A 25,665-nucleotide genomic window follows, 5' to 3' on the forward strand; every position below is an offset into this window, starting at 1 on the left:
CCAAATGACAGGCAGCTGTAAAAAATAAAGGCAGAAGTTAAAATAGAAACCATTACCAAGACTGTCTAGCATCACTGCTATTGTTCTAGCCTGGGCAACCAACTCCAAATTCCAGGGGAAGCCTTGATTTGCACTTTGATACTCTGCCTGGGGAAGAGAGTCAATTACCATCAAAGCATTTGCCATGCAGCTGAGGAAAGCTATTGTCAGCCTGCTTTGTGACCCTGCCAGAGGAATGCTTCTTGAGAAGCTGCTCTCAGGAGAACGTGATGTACCAAGAAACTGTTCTGGAAAGAGAAGAGTGGTCCTTGTCCTCCTCTCATAAGCAGCTTTCAGGAACTGTGCAGGATAAAAGGACAAGCAATACCTGTTGTGTGTAAGTAGGAAAAAGGAAAGATTTTATTGGGAAGAGGAGGTTACGCTTTGTAACTGTTTAATTAGCTTTACGGTTTTAAATGACCATTTTAAATTCCACACCCATGTGTGAAACACTGCTAACAATCACAAATCAATTCTAAAATCAGCTTCTGATTTTATATGAAATCTTGAAATGGTATCTGATAAACATTGGTTACCATTTACCCCAATTCCACCATTCTTTAGTTTTCATTCAGAAAAACAAAAAGGGCATAGTAAAAAGAGTTAAATACTGTTACTAGGATTATTTTGTGTTTGTGTAGGTTTTACTGTATAGACTCATAAAACTGATTGTTCACATTACTACTAAAGGTTAGGAATTCGCAATTATAGTTAGAGTGTTAATGTCAGAAATCAGTTTCTCAATTATTAACATCTTGCAGTATATTCACAGACCAAATAAAGGCAGAAGTTCAAAGTAGCCAGCTGTGTACAAGTTTCTACTGAAACCTGCAATCCAGCTGGCACCAGAAGTTAAAGCATGAAAGATACTGTGATATGCTAAGAGAGGGCATGTAGGAACATAGATTTAATACTTTTTGCTTCAGTTTTTTGAAGTTGTGTTTCATCAGGTTTTGTAGGTTTGTGTTTGAAAAGAAACAGCAATTGAAACACCTGCTTCCTTTAGAAGCAGCTATCACAAGTTACAAATACTTGGGATTTTTATTTGTAGTCAGTTCATTAATATTAATTCCAAAATATTTGACTTGCACTGAAAACTGTATCTTGACCTGCAAGGCACTGAGTACTGTCTGGGCCATCTTGGGCAGGTTGCATCAAATTTATGGGCCTGTTTCCCTCTTGTGAGTCTAATTTGGAGAGAGGACAGAAGAAAACAGCACAGTGAACAAATGGTAGAGCTCAGTTTAGAACTCATGTGTACTACTAAATCAGTGAAGTCCTTGAGTTAGTTTTGTACAGTTGCTTTTTTGTATAAAAAATTTTTAGCACTTCAGTTCCTACCAATGTCTTGAAAGTGAATGTTGCTAGCTGTCATCACACTCCTGCTCCTAAGAGTGTGGCATCCTGGGCATATCATTGAATCTTGCCCAACCATGATGTTTTGCCATGATTAAAACGGGAGATAGGTTTTGGTGCTTTTGCAGTGTGTTTGAATTCCTTTGAATTCCTGAGATTCAGGTCACTGGAAGCATGTAAGTAGCAACACCTTCTTAATTGGTGAGGTCATTTTGAACTTTGAGCCACTTGCTTTTACGAAGGGATGAGTAAAGAAGGGACAGTGTTAGTGTATGGCTGCTACTGCTAGTGAACAGTGCTGTGGTGAGAGGGATTATCCTGGAAATACTGATTTAATTCAAGAAGCTTCTCAGTGCTGTTACACATAGCTCCAAGTTCATGCATAGTCCTTTGCCCGCTGCTGTATAATTTGTGAATTGCACACAAATGCAAGTACATTGCTCAATCTAAAGTTTAATACTGCAAACAGCTATTAAACAGTGCTCACAGAAAGGATTTGGGTAGAAACCAGGAAACTGAGAGTCTTCCCAGCTCTGACATCTACCTACTGGTTTCAGTACTCTCATCACTACTCAGTTGGTTGGGTGTGCTAGAAAGTGGTGGCCTTCAGAAAATTTAGCAACACTGGTTTTGTATCCTTATAGGAGACTGAAGTGCTGTGATGTTTAGTAAGATATGAACGTGGAGTTTTGCTGGGTGCTTCTTAAAAAATAGGTTTTCTAGAGTTTAAACCAGTGCCTCTCTGATTTCAAAGTCTTTATTAATCTTCGTCTCAAAACATATAAAACCCAGACTAGATACATAAATTGTAATTTTGGTGGGAGGAGAAGTAATTCCCTAAATAGGTCTAGTTTACCTCTATACTTCTAACATTGTACCCCAATGAAATTTGCTTTTTAAACTAATGCAAGTGGATTGTATATGATCAAGATACAAATACAGGAATGAAGGGGAAAAAAATTGCCTTAATGACAGTCAGAAATTCTCCAAATAGGATAAAATAGAACATGCTGTTTTGTTGGGACATTTTTATTATACATGAAACTTGATAGATGTAAAGTTCTATTTGTCCTGCTCATGGACAAGTGACTTATTACAACTGAGACAGCTTCCAGCCTAACTTTGAGTATCAGAAAATGATAAATCATTGAGAGTAAAATGTTTCATAAAGCTATTTTTACTGACAATTTTGTATTAAAGCAAAAACTAGGAAAAGACATTTTCATAATGTTCAAACTCTGCTGCTGGATTTTGGCTGGGATTTTGTTTTGCTTTGTTTTACTTTGGTGTTTCATATTAAGCCATTAAAGGGATGAAATAAATTTGGAAAGAAAGCTTACTTTTATGAAGTACTTTCTACTTCTTCCTGCATACTCCTCATAATATTTTCAGAAAAAGTTAGGAGTGTGATAGGATTATCAGGATACATTTGTCTCCCCCACCTCAGTTTTTGTTTAGAATAAATGGTTGTTGGATGCATCCTAGATTCACAGTTTGTAAGGACTACAAAGTATGGAATTTAAAAGCTATAAAATTGTCCTTGAGCCGTAATATACAAGTAGGGCAGATGTCATTAAATTTGTGTCTGGGATAAGATAGCTGAATAAAGTTACACATTTGGCAGAAAACATTTGCTTTTGGCAACTTCTGATGTCCCATCCACTATAGATCATCAGCAATTTCCTACTTTCATTTCTTGTAGCCTGATCTAAAGAATTCCGCTAAACACTGTACTGAAAAAAAGCTTGGCAGAAAAGAGCTGAAGCTGACAGATATTAGCCAAAACTCAGTACCTCTTGTCTGTAATGATTTCTTCTGTGCTACAGAAGCTGGGTCAGGGAGGAGAGCCCTGAGATGAATGCATGGTGCTGTATGATGACAGAAGAGGCAGAGAACCAGTCTGTCCCTACAGGATACACTCACACATACCACTTCCTTAAAATTCATTTCTCAGTTAATACTGCTCATTCTTCCTTGCTAAGTATTGGCTACCTTGATCTAGACAGTTTAATGAAGTGTATGTTTGTTTCCTAGATCACACAAAGAACATGTTTTTTGCCAGTTCATTGTCTTGATTGACAACAAGTCTCACTCCTTGCTTATGCTTCATTTAACTTTCACATGCCAACATTTAGGCAAGAAGTTAGTTTCCTTTTCTAGTGAGCTTTTGGGATGTCAGTGTGTCTGGTAACTATCCAATACTTCATCCTTCTTTTGCATTTCAATTTACCAAATTGCTACATTGTTTGTTTGACAATCTAATCTTCAGGGAAGGACCCAGTCTGACATGGTTTTTCTGTTGTGAAGATCTTGGATGAGGTGGTTATCTCAGCCAGAGCGGGGCTTGCTTCACCTGCACATCCCTGCAAGTAAGAGATCAGGGTTGAGAGATGTGATGAAAGAAGTCCATACTTGGACTAATCTACTCAGCTAATGTGCACACAAGAGCATGCTCTGGATTAAAATAGTCCTGCACTGGCTATGGAGTGATCATGTAGCCCTCTACTTACTTTCCACCTACAGACCCTGAGTACAGGCTACAAAACAACACTGGATTTTTGAAGGGCTTCTGTTGGATCCTTTTAACACTATGTGAACATTGTGCCTTGATGGATTCACATTGTGGTATGTTTTCCTACATGTCATTCACTTTATTGTCTGTTAAACTATAGCATGAAAGTTCACTATAAAAGGAAGATTTTTTCCCCCCCTTGAAGAATTTCAGAGGTGTAGTCTTGATTTTTGACATTGGATGCATTGCTCCACTCCAGAGTTGGCCAGTGGAGACTCAGCTGGCCTAGCCTACCCAGGTTGTGAAATTCCACCAGGGCAGCATAAGATCCAAAAATAATTTCCCCATTCATGCAGCAGATTAGGGGCAGATTCTCGGTACACATTTTGACTCTACTCCAATGAAAGTGTTTCCTGGGTTTAAGTTTCCTGAGAGCAGAGTAGACCCTTGAAAACATAGAAGAGATGAAAGTTGAAAGGTGAATAATGATTTTGTCATTTCAGACTCTTTGTGTTTCACTGGGAACATTTTGTGAAAAAGGAAACCTTCATCAAAGAGATGCACAGGTCTTGTATTGTTTTCTTGAGCTGAGTTTCTCAGACATAAACGGCTTTCGGCACTTGCTCAGAAAAGGTGTAAATTACATTTCACACTTCTGCCTAGGAATTGGGAACCTGTAACCTGCCTGTACTGTTGGTTAAAGAAGCATTACAAGAGAGGGGTCAGGACTGTAAGGTGTTCATCCAGATTGGCACTGATTGATGATATGGCTTGGAGTAAATTATCTTGCCTCCACACCTTGAATCTTCAATCTAAACTATAAATATCTCACCTCAAAGTATGGGTTTGAAACGTAATTAAAGCTTGTAAGGCGTAAATGTATCTTTGGAATAAAAGCACCACATAATTTCAGTAAATAATCCACAACCCTTCAAAAGCACCAAGACGTAGAAATAATTCCTTGAATATAAGTAGCTGCACAAAGGCTGGAAGACTTCACAAAGGCTGGGAGACTCTGTGGGTACCAGGGACAGTTTATCATAATCTTTCTAAAATTAAGTAATTAATGTTATTTTTTGCAAGGATCAGTTTTGATGCTTTAAATGCTCTAAGTAGAGATGAATGAGCAAGAAAGATCAATCTTATGGTAGCACATTGGTAATGTGGATAACTAGAAATTAATACCTTTTACTACTGAAATATTTTAATCCTGCTTTTCATTTTAGGTTTAGAGTGCTACAGAAGCTGATTTACCAGAAAGTTGGGATGTTGTGGGTTTTTTCCTTTATGGTTCCATATATTTCCTGAAAGGATACACTACATAGTCCAGTGTCCTTCTTCAGTGATCCCTTGCATACAACATTTCTGTTTGTCCGAGTGATGTAGTGGTTGTGCTGAATCATAATTCAGAGAGTCTGAGGAAACAAAAACCAAAAATCAGTAGCAATAACACTGCTGTTGCAAGCTGAAATAGTTATTGAATTCTGAGTGATGATTTCATTATCCAGAGCTGTGATATAGTTTAGAGAAAAGTTAGAATCACAGAATCATGGTTAAGACCTCTTCTGGCCTGAACAGTCTTATTAAAGCCTTTCAGTGAGTGATGGCACGAGGCACAGACTGGCTGTGATTGAAGAGAATTTCATAGGCAGGACAGGAGACCAAGTTGTCTCTTAGGGGATATTTTCATAAGACAGCAAACTTCTGTGCTTTCTTTTTTTACAAACATTTGTTACTTCTTGAAGGGAATATGTGTGGGGGGGAGAGAGAGAGAGAGAGTGTGTGTGTGTGTGTGTTGATGTGGGAATGTTTTAAATGTGAAGCTTTTGAAGAGAATGTTTCCTGGATGGCACTCCATGACTTAGAAATCTGCAAGAGTCAAGGAAAATGAAGAATGGGTTCCAGTGAGGTGTCAGTGTATGGAAATCTTAAGTTGTGAGACTTGGCAGTGTATTTGATACAGATAGAGGTATAGATACATACATAGGAGTGCAGGGAAAAAAGGAAACTCAGAAGAGATAAAGAAGGAAAGACAGGAAGCTAATTTTTGGGAATTGGTGAGGAAGCAAACGGGATGTTCTAAAGAAGCAATGGGAGTTGTCAATAAGGGATAGAGGAGAAGAAAAATAATAAAATAAGCGTCAGTTAACTCTGCCAGGAGACCAGGATAATTAGGTAACCTGGTGAAAGAAGAGTTTGGGCATCAAGGAGCCTGTTGCTCTCTTTTTGCAGTAGCACTTTCAGTATGTTTGCTTTGAAGTTTTACAGTGTATATTTAGACAGTATCCATAGCTAACTGACATTCTGTGCATATGCATAAATGTTTCATTTCAGTATAAAAATATGGTTTGTATCACAGTGAAGAGAAAATTCCCAGATCTTTCTCAGTCAAAACCCCTGGCTCCTTTCTTTTGATGGGACTTCGTAAACATAGAGAAATCATAGAATGTAGAGCAGTATAAAATCTGTGCCTCTTAAAAGTTTGTTGGAATAACCATGCCCATTTGAAATTATGTCTTTTTATTGATCTTTTGGTGTTCAGCACATTTATCTGTGGCTTTGAATTTACCTGTTACCTTCATGTTTCAGGTTAGCCATATCTTTGAGCAGACTGCTTTTCTTTCATGGCACTGGTGTTTCGACCATCTCAAGGTTATGCTGTTGAAACAAATGTGATAAGAAATTCAGGGTTTTGAGTTTTAACATGATAATATTGCTCTAAAGTATCTACAAACCAGAACGTCGGAGCAGAGAAAGCTTTACATTGTCACCTGAGCGAAAGAGGTTTGATCGATTCCTCATAAGCTAGCAATGAAGGGAAAAGTGTACAGAGTAGGGAGGTATAAATAGCAAAATGCTATTTAAAATTATTCTGGTCATTGAAAGCTGACCCAAGTTGTTATAAACTAGGTTCTGTAATTTTAGCCATTTGAGGCTGTACTTAAGCACCTAAATATAACTGACCTGTTCTTCAAAGGTGCTCAAAAGCAAGAGTGGGTGTAACACAGTGACAGGATTTGATCGGGAGAGTGATGTGCTCTCACAAGCAGGAAAAAGAAGATTATTTTCCCAGAACTAATCTGTGTGGTCTGGAGTGAAACAAGGTGAGCACCAGGACAGCAGGAGGGGAGGTGTCGATCTGGCTCGATGTTTACAGGAAGTTGAAGTGTACCTCAGTAGCTTAGAACTAGCATACTTCTGAGCCTATACTCCTCTGCCTCAGAATACACTAGTATTTTGGGGTGTGAGTATTTGAAGTTGGGGATGTAATGTGTATATGTTGATTCTGAAAAATATTTCTAGTCTCTGTGTAATTTGTTTAAAAATAAATTCTGTGGGTGTATATAAAGTAATACGGTTTACATTTATCTTACAAGTGTTTATATAATATCTGTAGGTTTAAAAATAATATAAAAAGAGTAATGGTCATCTTTCTCTTTTTGGACATTCCCTGTGGGGGGAAGTTATGATGTGAAGGATGACTTCTAGTAAATAGAATGTGTGTCAGCTGGCTGGCTGTGGATGTTAAAGAAGCAAGTTCAGGTGGAGGCTGTAGTGAGGTGACTGTCCCAAACTGAAGGGACATAACAGCAGTGCAAACAAATGCCATTACATGCAAGTAGGTCCCTGATGAGGGCCTAGACTAAGAACTGTGTTTGGTAGTCTTGCATCTCACAGTGGAGCAGGAAAATCCTGGGACTTGCTAAGGGCACTCTTGCGGTGGTGGTGCCTGACTAGTGCTTCTCTGCAGCTTGTTCAGCTGTCTGCCCTGGGCTGAGCAGTGTACAGGAACGTGCCTGGGTAGAAAGCAAGTACTCGGGTGTAACCTAAAATCTTGTTGGCCAGAGCTGCAGTTTTTGATGAAGAGCCCAGTGAAATGTCTTGTCTGTAGTGGTCAGTACCTAGGAGTTGGTGTCAGTGGCATCAGCACGTGTTGGGTGAGGGAGGCTGGGCCGTGACCCGGCCGTGTGCCGGAGGCGCGGGACTGCTGCCAGGCTGCCTGGCAGGGTCATGGATGGCCAGAGGCAGGGCCTAATTAGTGCTATGGACATAATGGCTTTTCAGCCTCTTCGCATTCTCTTCCTGCTAAATACATATTTGTAGTTAATATTTTGTTTTGCAGAGATGGGGGGCCGAGATATTGCTGCTCAGAAAGTAAACTGGGATGATAAAAAGATGTCAGCTGTGATCTTGCAGTGAAATACTTGTGTTCTGTTTATCTGTAAGGGGTCATTGTTTCTTTTTGTAGACAAAATAGTTATATCTGTGCTCATAGCTGGTTTTGACTCTAAGCACATGCATTTGCAGCAGAACAGCAATTACAAAACAAAAGTGATTCATTTGTACAAGGAATGATCTGCAGCAACTAGGTCAGGCAGTGGCTTTGGCAAGCCATGTTATCATTGTTTGCCATGAAAATCACTTTGGAAATAGAATGGCTCAGAAGACTCGAGGCTGAGATGTCCAAGGTAAGCAGTGTACTGCACAAGCCTCTCTAATGGTTTTCAAGTACGTTGAAAAGCTCGAGTTCCACATTTTGCTCCTGTACTTTTCTAACTTTTACTTTAAAAGAAATAACATTCTGTGTTTTGTTTTGTTTTTAGTTCCTTCGGGAGTGATACAAAATGGAGCTCGAGTACTGAGTAGAGGAATATTTCCTGGAGCCAGGCCATTGCCAATCAACCCTATAGGGAGCATGGCTGTCGCAGTGAGGTAAGAGTGCATCATTGTGGGATCTGTATGAAATAATTCAGCATTCTGCAAAAAATGTAAAAGTATATGTGAGCTCTGGGTATTTTGCTGCTTTGCAATGCTTGTGAGGTTCTAAATGAAATAAAATTGTGTCACCTAAAATTCTTGGGATATCATCCTTAGCAAGATAGTCATGGCATATCTGTCTGTTGCATGGTGGTTTGTGAAAAACACTTCTATTTTCACTAGCAAATTGCAGGCAGTTTGTGGTGAGATCTCCTATAGTGGCCTGTTTTACTAAGTGCAGTTGCTTTTTCCTGCTCCTCCCCTCTCTTCTTTTTCTTAAAGACTTTTTCCTGGATTAAATACCAGAGAGAAGAGTATCAATAATGTTAAAGCAAATCCTGAAAGCTGTTTGAACATAGAGCTGTCGTTTTGTTATTAACTTAGATCTTTGTGAGGCAGTTTCTTTCACTACAGTTTTATTTCAAGGTTATACTGAAACATTCAAGGGTAAAATGTTGTTTAAGATGCTCAACTATCAGGAAGCAGGGCAGTAAGAGACATCTAGTGATGGCAGTAGGAACTGTGGTTCAGTGGTTTGTTTTGCTTAAAGCAGTGCTGGTTTATTGGTGGAAGAACAATTTGCCCCGGGTGTAGCTCCATTTTCAGTCAGTCACAACAGAGATTAATTTGGTCAAGTGTACTGCCAGTGCTCTCCTCTTTCAGAACTCTCAGTATCGGCAAAAGCTATTTCAGCTCAGGCAGTTGGGTATTCTGGGTGGGGTTTCATAATTAGTGCTGACCTCGCTTCATGGTGCTGTTCCCATTACACTCTCTTTTCTCAGGAAAGGGCTGCAAGGCAGTGAAATAAAGTATCTAGGTAGGTCTAATTCTATCACTATTTACATGGGGTTTTTTTTATTTTTTATCCCTTTTCAGAATCAGTGTCTAGCCCCTTGAGTCAGTATTTCCATCCAGTAAATGGAGAGAAAGACAGAGAGAGCCTATGACATTCATGTAGTCTTGATGCTTAAAATGCATAGAGGGGAAGACAATAATTGGAATAAAATCCATATTTTTTGATGAGCAAGTTCTTCAGCTGTTTTTCCATTTGCTACACTGAAGGGATGCAACCCCAAGGGTCATCCTCCAGAATTCTGCAGACTTCCTCTCCATCTCTCTTTACCATAGCTTGGCCTTGCTAGCAGCAAGGGTCAGCTCTCTTCATCAGCTTTGCCACTGGCTTCACCCAGGACTTGTATTCTGCTCCAGTGGGGATTACAGAGCCATAGGACTACTAGATCATTAATTATATATAATTTTTATGAGGTTTTCAAGCTAAATGGAGGACATAGTGGTCTCAATATTCTCTCTAGAGTTTATCTGTGTTTCCTGCTTAGACTCTGTTTCATAATCAAGATTGACTCATGGAGGAAATAGAATTGTTTTACTTCCAGGCCACTTGAAAACTTACTTCTGTGTAGGCATCCTCAAATTGCTGTGTTTTAAAGCTGTATCTAGTTAAATTTTATACATTTTCAAAGGACTGTTTCTCATTATTTTTTCCCAGCAGGTAGAGAACGGGATCTTTACCAGCTACCTGTTAATGTAGAGATGGGAAATTAGGGATTTTACCCCTCCCTTGCTTACGTTCTTTTTGCTCTGTCTCACAGAAAAGCATTTATCATTAGTTAATGCAGACATTTCTAATTCTTTTTGTTCTCTTCTCCAGCCTTAGGCAGTATTAGAAATAGCTTGCTATGAATATATTCCTGGTGTGCATAATGTCTGCTCATATTTAAAATCTCCTGCAATATCCCCGCTTTTAATTCTTGAAAGGCAGAGGGAGACACAGACAAGAGGCTTTGAAAGCTTTTGAGAAGTCAGGGGACTCTCTTCAACAGAGCGAGTTCAGCAGGCAGTTTTGTCTTGTTTCCCTCAGGGATAATACTATTCAGAATTTCTTTGGGAAGAAGATCAATCTGGATTCACAATGCCTCTTAGAACATCATCTGGTCCTCTCAAAACTGGATACCTCTGTTATCAGTTCCTGTGAAAATTACACTGTTTCTTGGTGCCAACCCCTCTCCTCAGATGCACAAGACTAAATAGGACCTGTCATGTTGAGCTTTCATGGTGTCTCATGAGAATAACTTCTGCTTATAATGTGCAGCAGGGGAAATTTACCACAGCATCCATACAGCCTTCTTTAGCAATTTAAGAGTAGGTGGACAGCTCAGATTGAGCTGTCATTCCTGCACAGAGGATGACGGTCCAGTCATGCTGGCAGGGGATGTTTTCAGACCTGTTCAGGTGCAGGAAGGTTGATTTTCCCACTAGCTTTTACCAGGAGTGAGGTCTGGGCAGCCATGGTAGGTCGTACAGTCTCCTGTTAAGTTTTCTGCTGAAATTGTGTGCCTCTGCCTGTATATTGAGAAGCCAGACAGCTTCTTTCTAAGATTTTTTAAATGAAATGTCTGTTATTGAGAAGTGTTCCTTTGGTGCTGTAAATGAAAGGCCTAAAGCCACCTGAAGAAGGTAGTTTTCATCATTCTCATAGGGGACCCATTAGCATTTTCTGGTAGCAGACAGTTGCATAATAAATGAAACCTCATACCTGTTTTTCTTTAGTTACCATATGTAGGAATCAGAGGTTCCTCTGTAAGATGCTGGTCTTCTCTTGGCACTTCCTTGCTGTCTGAGCTGTTTTTTTAATTTTGTGTTTTATTTCCTCAATATTGTAATGGTCTTTGGTTTAGTTGTCCCCCAAGCTGGTGCAAATAGCTTGTTGTATGTTGTTCTGTTGTGCAGTGCCAATAGTGCCAAAACACAGTAAGAAAAAGTGTGGTCTTGGGTTAAATTTGCAATTATGTGGGGTGTTTTGACTAATTTGTTGTTCAGAAAGGAGGCCAAAACTATAGCATTGGACTAAGAAGCTGAAGTCTGTGATTTCTAATGGGTTAACTCCCATCAATAGAAAAGTTTACTGTGCTGTTCGACTTCGACAGTGTGACTGAATGCATTGGCCTATTTTGTTCCTGTACAAGGTATCAATGTGTTGCTCTTCCCTTGTAATTACATGTAATTACTTTATATTTTATATATAAAATAAGGTACAATTGAATTAAGTCCTTTGGGTTAAAAAACCCTCCTGGAAATTATTTAACAAAGATGACTTTCCATGAATAACAAATTGCAGTTGAGGAGTTCATCATTATTTTGTAGTGCATTTGGCTTAAATTGCACAAATAGGCCTTTCATTCCAAACTAATCTACAAATGGAAAGGCATCCCACACTATCTTTACTTTTAAAATCATCCTCTGGTGTTAAATCTCCACAGCAGAGCATAATTGGATGTGTTTTGACAGTAGCTTTTTATTTACTTTATTCACACCCCTTTTAGCTTGTTTACCATCCATATTTTCCATGTTGTGGCTGACAAGTCTAAGACCCACCCAAAAACAGCAGGGAAAAATAACGCTTCAAAGCTGCACAGCGTGTAGCGTGTCTCTAGCATGAGATCCATCGTATTTTGGGGATATTTTTGGCAGACCATTTCCCTATATAGTTCCCTGAGAGAATCTAAAAGCAAATGCAGTGACAGTCTGCATATGTAGAAGATACTGACTGACAGAGGTATTCACTGAAAGTAGGCAAAGCCAGTAGTTCCTTACATACAGCAAGGAGTTGGTTGTGAAAGTGAGCTCTTGCTCTTCCCATCATCATCCATTGGAAAATACCTTTTAAATGTTCTCCTAGGAGGACTTCTGTGTTGCTTTGGTAGGGATGGTATCTGTTGAAGTGGCCAGTGCATATGACATTGACATGTCTTGGCAAGGTGCACAAAGTTTTTACCATATGTAATCACCTTCCACAGGAGTCAGGTATGACCTGTTACACCAACACTTGGGAAGAGCACAAGCTTGGAAGTTGATCTAACATTTGAGATTGTGTAACGTCAGTTTCACCATGATATTTGTAATTTTCTGCAGTTATCCATAGTGTGTGGGTGGTTTATGACTGTGTCCAAGTCCTGCTGCTGTGCAGTAGAACTACTGAGCCTAAGCCTCTCATATGCCTGATGTGGACAGATCCACTGAGGTGAGGTTGATGGAAATTCACCCCACAGAGAATCTTACCAGCTGTTTAGCATAGGCCTTGTAATTTGGTTCAGGTTATTTTGCAGAAGATGTTTTGCAAAATATCCTTGGTAATTTTTTTTTTTAAATTTACTTATATGCTACATATACCTAGGTAATAGGTTAGATTATTTTTGATACTGTTTGTTAGAAATACCTTGGGTTTTAAATTACTGCAGGTTAAAAATAAAAATTAATGGGAAATAATGTTTTTTCCCCATTTTATCCAATTCTTCTTCACCAAATTCTTCTCTGTCCTGGTTTTGGCTTGCATGGAGTTCATTTTCTTCCTAGTAGCCAGTACAGAGCTGTGTGTTGGCTTTAGTAGAAGAATAATGTTGATAATCTGCTAATGGTTTACTTACTGAGCAGAACTTGTCCCAAGTCAAGGACTTTTCAGTTTCCCATGCTGTGCCAGTGAGCAGGTGCACAAGAAGGGAGCAGGGGCAGGGCAGGTGACCTGAACCGGCCAAAGGGATATTCCATACCACAGAGCATAAACTGGGAGAGTTGGCAGGGAGGAGCTGATCACTTCTGAGGCATGGATTGAGTTGGGACCAGTTAGTTGTGTTGTGCATCCCTCATCTTTCAAACAAGCAGAAAGACAACAAAAAGTAGGTAAGGTTTGTTAGTGTTGCATTTTGGAGTACCAAAATGCAACACTAACAAACCTTACCCACTTCATCATGAGTAGATTTTAAAATACCTGTTCTTCTGCTATTAATGCCACAGTCCTTATGCAGCTCCTGATCACTGGGGCATGACAAGAATGACTTTTGTGCTTAACCTTATCTGAAGATGGAAAATGGTTATTTAGGATTATTTGCACTTCAAAATTATAGAGCAATTACTCAATTATTCCTTGGGCATAGCTTTAATTATCGTGACTTTATTTCTCATGCTGGCTTTATTTTTGCTTCTATTTTCCTCCCTTGAAGCAGCCATTCAAGCAGTGAATAAATAAAACAAACATTGCATGTGCAGAGTAGATGCCAAAGCATAAGTAGAATTATTATCGTTCACTTACATTATCTCTGAATTACTATTTTTCCTTAGATAAAGGAATTGCTAGGTATTTCCTTTCATAAATTCTTAATTGTATCTTTGTAGTGCTTACTACTGGTGTGATCAACTTAACAAACCCCAGATCATCCCAGTTGCATTGCATTCCCCTCCCCACCTGTAACAGGCAGGATGAATTATCCTTGGGAGCCAAAGGAATCCTTTAGCAACTAAAGGACAGTAATGCTGACTGACTTGATTATTCTTTCTTTGCAAAATGCACGGGGCTCCATTTGGTTTAATTTCAGATCTGCTGCTGATACTGCTGGCAGTTCATGAAGTGTATTTACTGTGGTCCTTTGCATACAATTTTTCTCTGAAGTACCTTTGTAAGAGCTTCTGTCACTATTGTGAGCAGCTCACTGTTGACTTTTAACTCAGTAACCCCTGACAGAATCTCATTGTAGAGCAAGTGAGCACCACTTACATCTCATATGCTTGCTCATCCTTCTGTCTGCTAGTCTGTAGTGGTTTTAAGAAGCAGCTCAACTAGCTGTAGCCAAAAGTTCTGGCTGTTCTGAATTTCCCTTTGAAATAAAAAAAAAAAGTGATTTTTTTTTTTTTTTTGCAAACCTGGAACGTGTCAAAATCTACAAACCCAGCTTACCTTTACTGTTTTTGTTGTGTCTTCTAACTGTGTGCTTCCAGTTACATCCAAAAACTGTCATCTGTGGGTACACAGTATCTGTCATCCAGAAGGATCAGAGGTAGATTAAGGTGATATTTAAACTCCACATAGGTTTTCTTTGTTCATCAAAGGAATATACCTGTCTCCAGTGTGAAATGCAGTAAGTTTTTTTTCAGCAAAACCTTTGCCATTTTGCAAACAGAATGTGATTACCTATCTTTCTTTCAAGCTAGCAGAGAAATTTAAGGAAGATATGCCTGTACTTGGTAAAATGACAGACTCACTTTTCTCCACCTGAGGAAGACCTCTCTGAAAGGCAGAGGCACTAACACTGTACAAAGGACTTTATTTCCTCTAACTTGAGATCTAGCTACCATGAGTCCTGTCTGGCTTCTGATGACATTGGTAGAATATGATGACATGTGGAATATTAATTGTTTAGATATTAGTTCATTCAGCTCTTACTAATCTACTAATATCAGTTATAAGTAATTTATCTAATGTTTGAGCTATTGCATATTAAGATACAGATCAGATTTACTTTCAGGGTACATGACTTTTGATGTTATGAATATCCTAAAGCATTCTGCCTGTATAACTTTTTACTTTTCTGCAAATATCCTTTGCTAATTCTCTCCTTGACCTGCTTTCTCTTCCTTTTGTATTTCCTCAAGCAGAACTGGTTGGAAATCTTTCAAAATGTAAGTGAAACTCAAAGATTTTTCTGAGATGCAAATGCTATCCATTTCCTGACCAGTTCCACTTTCTTCTGAAGTGTATTGGTATTTTCTTTTCTCCCTTTTTTTTTTTTTTAAGCAATTCTTTTTTTGCACCTCTTCGTAAACTTCTGTTTTTCTTTACCAGCATCTCTGTTTGCACTCACTGTGGGATGCCAACCTCACAGTACCCCCTCCCCTGGTACATCCCTCTGTACTCCCTGGGCATTTCATTCTATTTTTGTGCTGATTTGGAGGAATTGGAGTAAGTCCCATGGGCAGAGCTTTTGAATCCAAATTATAGCCCCTTAAAAGGCAACACTAGAGACTCAAGAGCAGGGTAAATCAGGGATGTCCCTTTGGCACATGGCTGCTGCGCTGCTCGATCGAGCTGTGACTTTCCTTTTATTGGCAGTATCTTGGTACAAACTCACAAGAATAGATCTAAATAGCATAAAAATGGGTGTCTTGGTTTAAATCACATCCATTAGAAACCTTGTTCACTTGAAGTCAGTAGGAATTTCATTTGAGTTCCCACCTATTGTACTGTACTTGTTTTCTTGGAGCAAGAATTGATTGTTATTTTTTTAATGGAAAATTAGTAGTGTGTGATTTTTAGTAAGCCATATTGCTGTGACTTTTAGCTGCCTTGTAAAATCAAGTAAGTTTAATTTTATGCTAATTTATGATAATTTTTAACATCTTTAAATGTAAATTTACCCTAAAAATGAAGAATCTGTCGCTTAAAATGCATCACATGCTTCCTTGTAATGGCTGATCTTAAGGAGTTGGTTATAAATTCACCTTATAACTAGCTTAGTATGGATGATTTCTTATTCTAAGCATTTGGCATCCTCTAATGACAACCCCTGCAGTTGCAAGCCATCACAGAGTAAATGCAGCTGGCTTGCTGCACAATCATGAATGACATTGCACTTAGTTATTAATAATTGAAGGAGCTTTGTGTATTCCTTCTGGGTTCTATATGGAATTTATGGATCATACATCTACTCAGAAAGCTAGGCAAAAGTAATTTTGTTGAGCAAAAGAGGTTGGCAAGAGGCATTCTTTGCTAATAAGTGTACCTTCTATTCTATACATTTCTTTGAAAGCACTGTAAATAACATTTGGAATGACTGATGAATTTGCTGCCTTCCAGCATTGTCCTGTCACTGGTTCATAAATGCAAGGGGCTTTCTTATCTCAGCAAGCTCTTGCAGACAAGGCCATTTAGATGAACAGGAACTGTGGAATTACATACTACTCTTATTTTTCCCACCTTTCAACCTTACCTTTCAGAAAAGGGTAATGCTCTGCTGTTTCTTGTGTAATGAAACTATACATGAGGTCCATTGCCTGAAATCTCAAGTACTTTCCCATTTTTTAAAGTAGAAGAGCAGTAATACTCTGGACTTGCCACTTTGCCATTGCTCTTAAGAAACATCCATGTTCAATGTGTGTGTTTAAGAAAGAGGTTTAATCCAACACTGCCCCAAGTGTGCAAAAGCACTCCAATGGTAACACAAAGATGGCAAGTTTAAATCAGATTATCATGTGATGGTTTAAACAGCTTGATTTTTTTGTTGGATTTTTTTCTAACTGACAGAGAGGTTCAAGGCTGGTAAACTAGCAGGTGGCAGTGACAATGTCTTTACTCAATGAGGAGCATCCTGCTCTTCTCCTTTTCAGCAGGAGTTTTGCATGGCACAGAATCAGTGCCTTCTTTAATAGTATTGTAAGCATTGTATTCTGTTTTTTAAAGTCAGTGGCAATGCTCTAATACTTTTCACTCCAGAAAAAAACCTATTCATTTTTAAACATATCATGCTGCAGTAGTTCTCACTGCACAGGGTGCCATAAAACCAAAGGAGAAAATGACAGCTTCTAGAGCAAATCCAGATTTATTTTTTCTACTGCTTGTTTTTGAACACATTCTAATATTTTCTTGGCAGCTAGTGGCTTAAGATTGCATTGCGTTTAAGGTTATTTATTAACTGATCAGAATCAGAACTGTGGCTGGACCTGGTTGTTCCTTCTCTTGCAGAGTCCTAAATAGAAGTTGTGTTACTTCCCAGGTGAACCCTGGAATGCAAGTTGGCATTAGAGCTGGAAAGTGTCTTTCAGAGGAGGCGAGGAATTGCCCCAGAAAACTAGCGTCTCTTTCGCATGTTTTTTTGTAGTATCACTTTATATGCAAAAGATGATGGGGCTATTTATGCAACTTATCAGTTTACTAACCCAGTAGATAAAATAATGTTGGGGAGTTTTCTTTTTAATTTTTGAAAGTGTAACTATTAACTGAAATTTAAATCAATACTGTTACACATCATTTATTTGTAACCATCCCCTTCTTCTTCCTGCTTTTTGTGCTATTTTGCATCTTTTGGCTTATTTTGTATGTTAAGTCCAATCCACGAGCAATTAGGCTTTGAAACCAGCTCGCATGGACATTACTTTGATAGTCATCGTTTCAGATTGTAATTTCAATTTATCTGTCAGTTGGCTTTATCATCTTTTGCTTTGAAGCAGGATCACATCTCTGTGGCTTCTAAGACTGCTTGGATTTGTTTTTACAGGAATGGAATAACAAACTGCCGGATGCGGACGGAAAGCGAACAGTCCTGCGGCTCTCCAGTTGTTAGCGGTGACCCAAAGGAGGATCACAACTACAGCAGTGCCAAATCTTCCAACCACAGGAGCACATCACCTGCTAGTGACTCCGTTTCTTCTTCCTCGGCTGATGACCAGTACGAATTTGCAACTAAAGGTAGCCAAGACAGCAGTGAAGGAAGTGAAGTTAGCTTCCAGAGCCACGAGAGCCATAGCGAAACAGAAGAGGAGGACAAAAAGCAAAGTCGGAAGGAGACCAAGGATTCTTTAGCTGACAGTGGATATGCATCCCAGCACAAGAAAAGGCAACATTTAATGAAGGCGAAAAAAGTACCAAGTGACACGCTGCCTCTTAAAAAGAGACGTACAGAAAAGCCCCCTGAGAGTGACGATGAGGAGATGAAAGAAGCAGCAGGATCACTCCTGCATTTAGCAGGAATTCGATCCTGTTTGAACAACATCACCAATCGGACGGCAAAGGGGCAGAAAGAGCAAAAGGAAACCACAAAAAATTAGAACAAATCAATGATTTGTTTGAACTTACAAAGTTTTGTTTCAGCACGTCAGGTGAATTCTAATGATTTGTGGCAATATCAGCAATTTTTTCCTTTTTTATTTTTCTTCTATTTCTTTTTGTTTTGTTTATTTGGGTTTTTTTGTTTGGGGTTTGTTTTTTTTTTTTTGACCCTTAAGATTTTTATTTTTAAAGGAGATTGAAGCCATAGAACTCATACTGACACTCAGCTAATTTACAAAAGCTTTTCATTACGTGAAGACAAAAAATTAACAAAAAAAGCCAAAATCGCCATTGCTTTCTCCAGCTTGTCAAAAATGCATGGTTGAATACGCAGTGATATCAACATTAATGTGATGGGAGTAAAATTGGGCACTTGGAAATCCCTCTTATAGTAGAAGAGCTGTGCATAATTTAGTATTCATTCAGGCCTGGCCCTTAAGAATCTTTTTAATGGCCTTACAATTGGGTTAGAAGTGAATGTGAATAAAGAGATTTGTGGGAAAGAGGAGGCACGTACTTCTCATCCAAGAATTGTTTAGTGGCACTTGTAGATGTTGTGCCACACAAGTCTTTGGACAGCCACTGGTGGCAACTGGGCAAGCAGTAATGCACTTCTAGTGTGTCACGTATCCTATGTGGCTCATTATGTGAAGACTGATAACTCTAAGTCTGAGGAAATTTAAACAATGTATGCAATGAGTTTCAGTGAAATAATGAAATGGGAGGGGTGTGACTGTTAGTAGCATCGTTAACCATTGAATTCTGTCTTCTATATTAAATTGAAAGAATGTTCAAAAAGCCATAAGCCTGAAGATTGGCACTGCGTGCAAAAAATGATAGTAATAGGGAAAAACAAACTATGTCTTCTAAACTGCCTGAGTGAAAAGTAATCAAGTTTAAGAAATTACAGTAGATACAATGTACATCAGAATATTTTTCTGTGGATCACATCCTTGATCTAACAGGGAAAACAAAGCTACAAAACCTGCCATTAGTAGTAATCTGTATTTAAAAATAGAAGGAAAGCATATTGATGAACAGTAAAATTCAGAAGTTTAACAAAAGAGCTCCTACACTGCCCTCAGAAGTGAGTGTGCAGTGACCATCAGTCAGGATTCATCTGTGCAAAAATGACAACAAATTTCCAGATTCAACCAGCATAGCCAGCAGAAGAAATTTGATCCACATTGCATGGATTCTTTAGGGAAAGGGGGAAAACAAAAAGCAAACAATTTTTTTTATTCAAAGATGACAAAGTTCTTGTAAGGTAAATAATGTATTTAGCATGAAGCATGAATTATTTTCATATAAATATAGAAAATAGAGAAAAAGGCTATGCCTCTAATTTTTAAGCCCTTAGGCTTAGAGTTTGTTTTTTGGGGGTTTTATTTTTTTTTTGTTTTGGTTTTGTTTTGGTTCTTTTTTGTTGTCGTTGGGGTTTTTTTGAAGCAGGTGTTTAAGGTTTAACCTTCTTCAGGGACAAACACTGACTGTTGGGGAACTTACTCTGCAATATTAAAAAATAAAATCTTCATGCTCTGGTAGGGCTTGGATGGTTGAATTATACTGCCTTGTCTGCACATTCAGCCCCCTCTCCCTACTTCTGTTAAAAAAAAAGAAAAAAAAAAAGAAAAAAGTAAAAGTGTGTCTTTTCTTCGTCTGTACATGTGTAACATGACGCAATAATCTGAGGGCAAATTTAGTAGTGAGTGTGTATGACAGAATCAAGAAAATAATGGGAGGTTAATTGAGGAAAACTCTCTGATTTGATTCAGGAATAAGTAGACAAGAAAATAGCTTTGCTAATTTGCCATGAAAAATTGAAGTTAGTTAAGAGCCTTATGGAGGTGTCCGAATAAAAACCAGTGTTACAGAGAGTGTGATTCAGGTACAGTGCTACTCTGGTAAGGATGACTATGAGGCTGAAAATCACTACAGCACAGAAAAGCTGTGAAATAAACGAAACAGTCTCTCTCACCTGGATGCTTGCATTTGGCATGAAAAATTCTACACTTAGAATATCCTAGAGGCGAAAAGAAAATCCCAGAAACCAACCACTTAAGAGAACAAAATGGTTGGTTTCTTAAAGAGTATAGGTTTAGATTTATCACTAACAGCTGTTTCAGGCAGCAGTTTCACCAAGATGGATCTAGTTTATGAAGAGTGAGTTAGAGAAGGGTTTGACTTCCTACTCAGTGCAGTGAGCTGAAAGTTGTATTTGGAGATACCTGTGGTGTGTGCTCAGTTAGGAGGTGGAAGGACTGAAGGACAGGCTGGTCTGGACCTGGTTCCGTGCCCTGCAAGCGTTTTGTAAAGAACAGGGCAGCACAGCAAAAGTGTGCCTCTCCTCCCATCTCAGCCAGCATGTCCTGGGATCCATGGGCAGCTTGATAGCTGCCAGAGCTCAACACAACTGCCAGCTTAGGAGATAAGGAAGGAGAGAGCCATGGATAGTACGAGAAACAGCCTTGATCCTCTCAGTCTGCAGGGGCCAATGCATGCAGCATTGATTCCCAGCATTAGTCAAGTGAGGAGCACATAGAGAGTATCTTCTCTTGGCTGCCTGCAGCCCTTTAGATAACGTTGGGGAAAACAGGAAGGACCAGTCCCTTGACCACGTAGCACAGAGATGAATGAGCCATAACATTTCCCTTGTCTGATCAGACTGGGATAATCTGCTTCTTCCCAGGTCCATGCTCTCTACAGCCAAAGTCTGTAGGTGGTGAAGCACACAACCCTGTACAAGAGAACCTGGTCATCTTTTACAGACTTTTGGGACAGTCATTTGAAATAGAAGATACTGCAGTATCACTTTGCCACTACCTTTGCTCATTAATGCTTAGTTTTATCAGCTCGGGAGCAGCTTAATATTTACCAAAAACAGCACTGAAAAATCTAGTGGCAAAAAATACAAACCATGGCTCAGCCATCTCTGTCCTCCAGGGAAAGCAATGTGTTTGTGTGCCAGTGGCCAGATTCTGTCCACAACACTAATTCCAGAGCAACTTCTCTGATTGCAGTGTGTCAGTGCAAATGAGATCAGTATCTGCTGAAAAACAAGTACCATTCATTAATGTGGACTCTTGGTGGTTAAATATATAATTACCACTAGTATTACTCATCTTAGAAAACAGTCATTTTGCATAAATATCTAATTAGGCAGGTTAACTTTATACAGATATATATATAGATATATATGTATAACACCTATCTAAGACTTCAACAAGTTCTCTATATACTTCCTGGTAAACCTAAAATGTTGGCAAGCATCTATTTTCATATAAAATTTGTTTCTCCTAGTGTGATCTGCTAGGAAGGTATTCTTTGGCAGGATTTTACAAAGTTATGTTCAGGAACCAGCAGTTTGGGCTGCCATCAATGGATTATTTCTGGTCTTTAAAAACAACTTGTCCTTATTGATGCTTACTCTGACTGTTGATGAGAAGTACATAATTTGGATTGAATAAAGTATTTAGGAGTCACCTTTTAAACCATATTTGTGCCTGGCTGACAATGACAACTTTGTCAGAACTGGTTCTACTCCATCAGAGAAGTTCTCTTTTTTTGTGTAAGAACTGAAATTGATTTGTTTTCCAAGAAATACGATGTCAGCTTTTAATCGAGTTGTCTTTACTTCAACTGAATGATGTCAAAACGTACTGGTAATTGCACTGTATTACAAACTCTCTCACTTGCCAGATAGGAGGTGGTGTGGTTTTGCTTGTTTGCTTTCCTTCTAAGCCATTTTGGGGTGAGAAGTTGTCAAATCTCTAACTTCCCCTGCTTCTCACTCTAAGTATTGCCAAATTAGCGTTTCTCCAAGACAGGTGGGGGCGAGGTCAGCAGGTGTTCAGTGGTGACTTTCACATGGGCATGAATTGTAAGGGTTACTGGACTTCATGGCGAGTTCCTTTGGAATATGCCTTTTTGCAGCAAGAAGCTCTTGCAGGCCAGAGCTAATGCCATAAGCAGATTTCACCAGCATCTCCAGGGAGGTGAAATCTGCTGATCGTGCTTGCATTCTGCAAGCAGTTGGATGTCCTACTGCATTTTGGTGCAGAGTCTGCTTGCATTTAAAAATGCAAGCACAGGTCTTGAACAGCTTAAATGTATCACCCCATAGCTGTTTCTGAAAGCAGTCTGCTTCTGATCTTCTCCTGGCAAAATTGGCAGTAGTTCTACAAAGATCACAGGGCTTTACAGCTGAAAAGCTGATTGTGGGAGTGAGGAGGTGTGCCCTGTAGGACTAGAGAACTGTCCTGAGACTGTTCTCTTCTCTCCAGCAATTGAGGTTCATCTTCTGGTTCCTCTCCTACCTTAAGGAGATGCATTGGCTCCCAGTGTTCAGCTGAATTACTGTCTACTTGTGGAAAAGATACAGAAAAAAGCTGGAGGCTGCATTCTTCACTGGAGTGAGGTAGAGATACATCGACATACTTTAGCGGAGAATGAAATCCTAAATTGTACACCAAATGGCACCACGGATAAAATTACCAAAACAACACTTTGTCCTGGTTTCTTAGTAGTGGTAATTTGTTTTCACTGAGATTTTGGCTTTCATCCCAATCCATCTAAAGATGTAGATCATAGAATCATAAAATATGTTGAGTTGGAAGGGACCCACCCGACTCTTGGCCCTGCACAGGACACACCAAGAATCACACTGTGGGTCTGACAGTGCACAATCTGAGGTCTTCTAGAACTTGAAGGTGTCTGGTCTCCTTTGCAGTTAGTGGAACTATAGACACCCAAGTGCTCCTGGAAGCCTTTACCATTTCACTATTATTATTATTGTTACTACTATTTTTGCTTTAATCCAACCCTAGGCATTTTTGAAAACATTACTCTCCTGTGCTCCAGGATCAGAATAAAACTACTGAGAAAATGCATTTCCAATGCAATTTACTTCACTTCCTGGAGAATGCAAACCCAGCTCCTTCAGGCACATCACTACTGCCTGAATAGCTCATTGGCATATTTTATAGGAAATACTTTGAAACATTTTCTTAACTTTGCCACCAAAAGAGCATTTGAACCATACATCCTCCTGATTGTAACAGAGTATCAGTGTTGACCGTCTGACCAGTTAAGTTTTAGTAGTGTTCTTCACAGCCCTCCAGTAATATATCAAACACTGTTATGCACATAATGCAGCACTGTGATCTAATTTAAATAATACTTTTTTATTATTTATACTACTCTATGTAATATACATCAACACTTTGCTATATAACCTAAGTGATAACCCTCTTAGTTACCTGCCAAACTCTGAATTTCTGTTTGATTTATATTGCAATTAGCACAGTTACCAAGTTGTAATGATGTCTCTTTTCCTTTGAAATGGGATGTGTAAGTCAAACTATACATTTTGTGTGTTTCTGTTTTGAGATGAAGTTTATAAGGATTTACACACAACATTCAGTGTTCTGTATAAATCTGCATACATTTGTAAATTCATCTGTTAATCCCCTTTTCTTTAGAAAGTATTAATTGATGGTGGTTTATTAGGGATTTTTATTTTTGCATTTTTATTTTTAGTACTGGTTATTCTTGAATTAAGCAGAGACTTGTCAGCTGGGTTGCTTTATCTTTGATCATGTACATGACCTTATAATTCTTCCACAGTTCAGCAAACAAGTACTAGCTTCACTGACCAAAAAAAGTCTCAACCTAATGTGTCTATGGTGCTGTATTTTGCTGGTATACATTTAAAACCAGAAATAATTTAAAGGTCACTTTTGAGTTGTTCTAATAAGTAGCCTTTCCTGGTTTGGGAAGTTTGGGTTTTGTTTTAGCATTGAAAACAAGGTATATTTATCTGAAGCTATATAATGGTTTTTCTACTGTATCATATTTCCTTTTCAAAGAGGGGAATATCAGCCTGATGCAACATCCTTTCACAATCAGTGGGAGGGGGTTTTGTTTCACTTTTTTATTTTCAGTGGATTTCGTGAGGCTTTGGATCAGGCCAGCAGTTACAGGAGCTCATCATCCGAGGGTTTAAGGGATAAATGACAACTTGTGCTGGCCTTTAGTGCTAGAAGGGATTTTACCGAATACTAAAACTACATGCTGGACTCTGGAATGGCTGACAATCTAAAATGGGAATCTTTTACATTTGTTTACTCTGGCCTGAAATCCCAAGACCTTCTTTTTTTGTTTGGATGACATTGAACTTGAGTACATTTTTAAGTTACTAGAGCATTGTACATTTCCTGAGTATGTGTGTGGGACAGCAATTGAAAGTCATACCTGTTATCTGATAACCAGTTCCATGCCTGCATCATTCACACTCACTACTTAAAACTGCCATGATGTAAAATGTTGGGGGGAATGATTTGTGTGTGTATGAAAAGCATTATGAACTTGTACATTTTTTTATACTCTGATCTGTAATTTCTGAAGTATTTTGTTTTACAGAAAAAGTGATAAAGCAATCAAAAGACCAAGAGATTTAGTATCAATGCTTAAGGGTCACAGGACCTTAACTGGCCAATAAGTTAATTTAGTGCAGTGATAAGCCAATTTTTTTTCCTGTACTTGGCGTCTGAAACTGCCAATTTCATCAATATTAAAATACGAACTGTGACGGGGAATGAACAGTGATGTTAAGTTGTATTTGTGTTTACCTAAATGAGCAGTCCGAAGGCAAGTGCAATCAGCTGATCTTTAGGAAATATGAAATTGTTGATTTAGAGGCATACTTGCATTTTACATTTTCTTGATGTGTAATCATATTGCCAAAGACAAACTATTTCATCAATTATTATTGTAAATAACACTTTCCCAAAACCTACCATAAAGTTTCTGTGATGTATTGTCTTCCAGTTGCAATAAAAATTACTGAGTTGCATCAATTGAACAATTGCATTTGTGTGAATATTAGTTTCCGAATATGCTCATATATTAAGACAGAGCAAAAGTCGTTGTTTTGTTTGGGGTTTTTTTAACAAATTAATTCTTTCATTATTAAGTAGTTCTGGCCCTTGTGGGATGTTGCTGGATCTTTACTGCTGTTGATACCAGCTCATGTTAATTTCCTGCAAATGGCTAGACATACTGAACTGATGTTAAGTTAGGATCTGATCTTCCTTTTTCATCAGTTTTGCAGCACAGAAACAAAGCTGATTTCATTGGGAATTGTTTTTTGTTTTGTTTTGGGTTTTGGTTTTTGTTGGGTTCTTTTGCTGTTGGTGTTTTTTTTTCCTTAGCAACAATCAAGAGATACAGTAATAAAATGTCTAATGGCATATATATAACTTCCTGACAAACATACCTTTGTAATCTGTGCATTAATCCTTCCACCTAAGTCTAGAGTTGAAGAAAACAGTGCAAAAGGATTCTCTTCAGAGAATGAATAATAAGGAGTATAAAAAATTTGTAATGGTCT

General features: G+C 38.6%; 1 protein-coding gene across 4 annotated transcripts in view; it reads left to right on the plus strand.

Moving 5' to 3' along the window:
• FOXN3 (forkhead box N3) overlaps positions 1-25,129 on the plus strand; it is a 167,779-nt gene extending 142,650 nt beyond the window's left edge. For all 4 annotated transcript variants that reach the window (XM_084207702.1, XM_084207701.1, XM_084207703.1 and 1 more), the window contains 2 exons: positions 8,512-8,620; positions 17,725-25,129. In XM_084207702.1, the coding sequence (XP_084063828.1) occupies positions 8,512-8,620; positions 17,725-18,274 (659 nt within the window). In that variant the 3' untranslated portion in view covers positions 18,275-25,129. The remainder of the gene's footprint in view (positions 1-8,511; positions 8,621-17,724) is intronic.
• The last annotated feature ends 536 nt before the right edge of the window (positions 25,130-25,665 follow it).

The sequence above is a fragment of the Fringilla coelebs genome, assembly GCF_963513975.1.
Source record: "Fringilla coelebs genome assembly, chromosome: 6".
Taxonomy (NCBI): domain Eukaryota; kingdom Metazoa; phylum Chordata; class Aves; order Passeriformes; family Fringillidae; genus Fringilla; species Fringilla coelebs.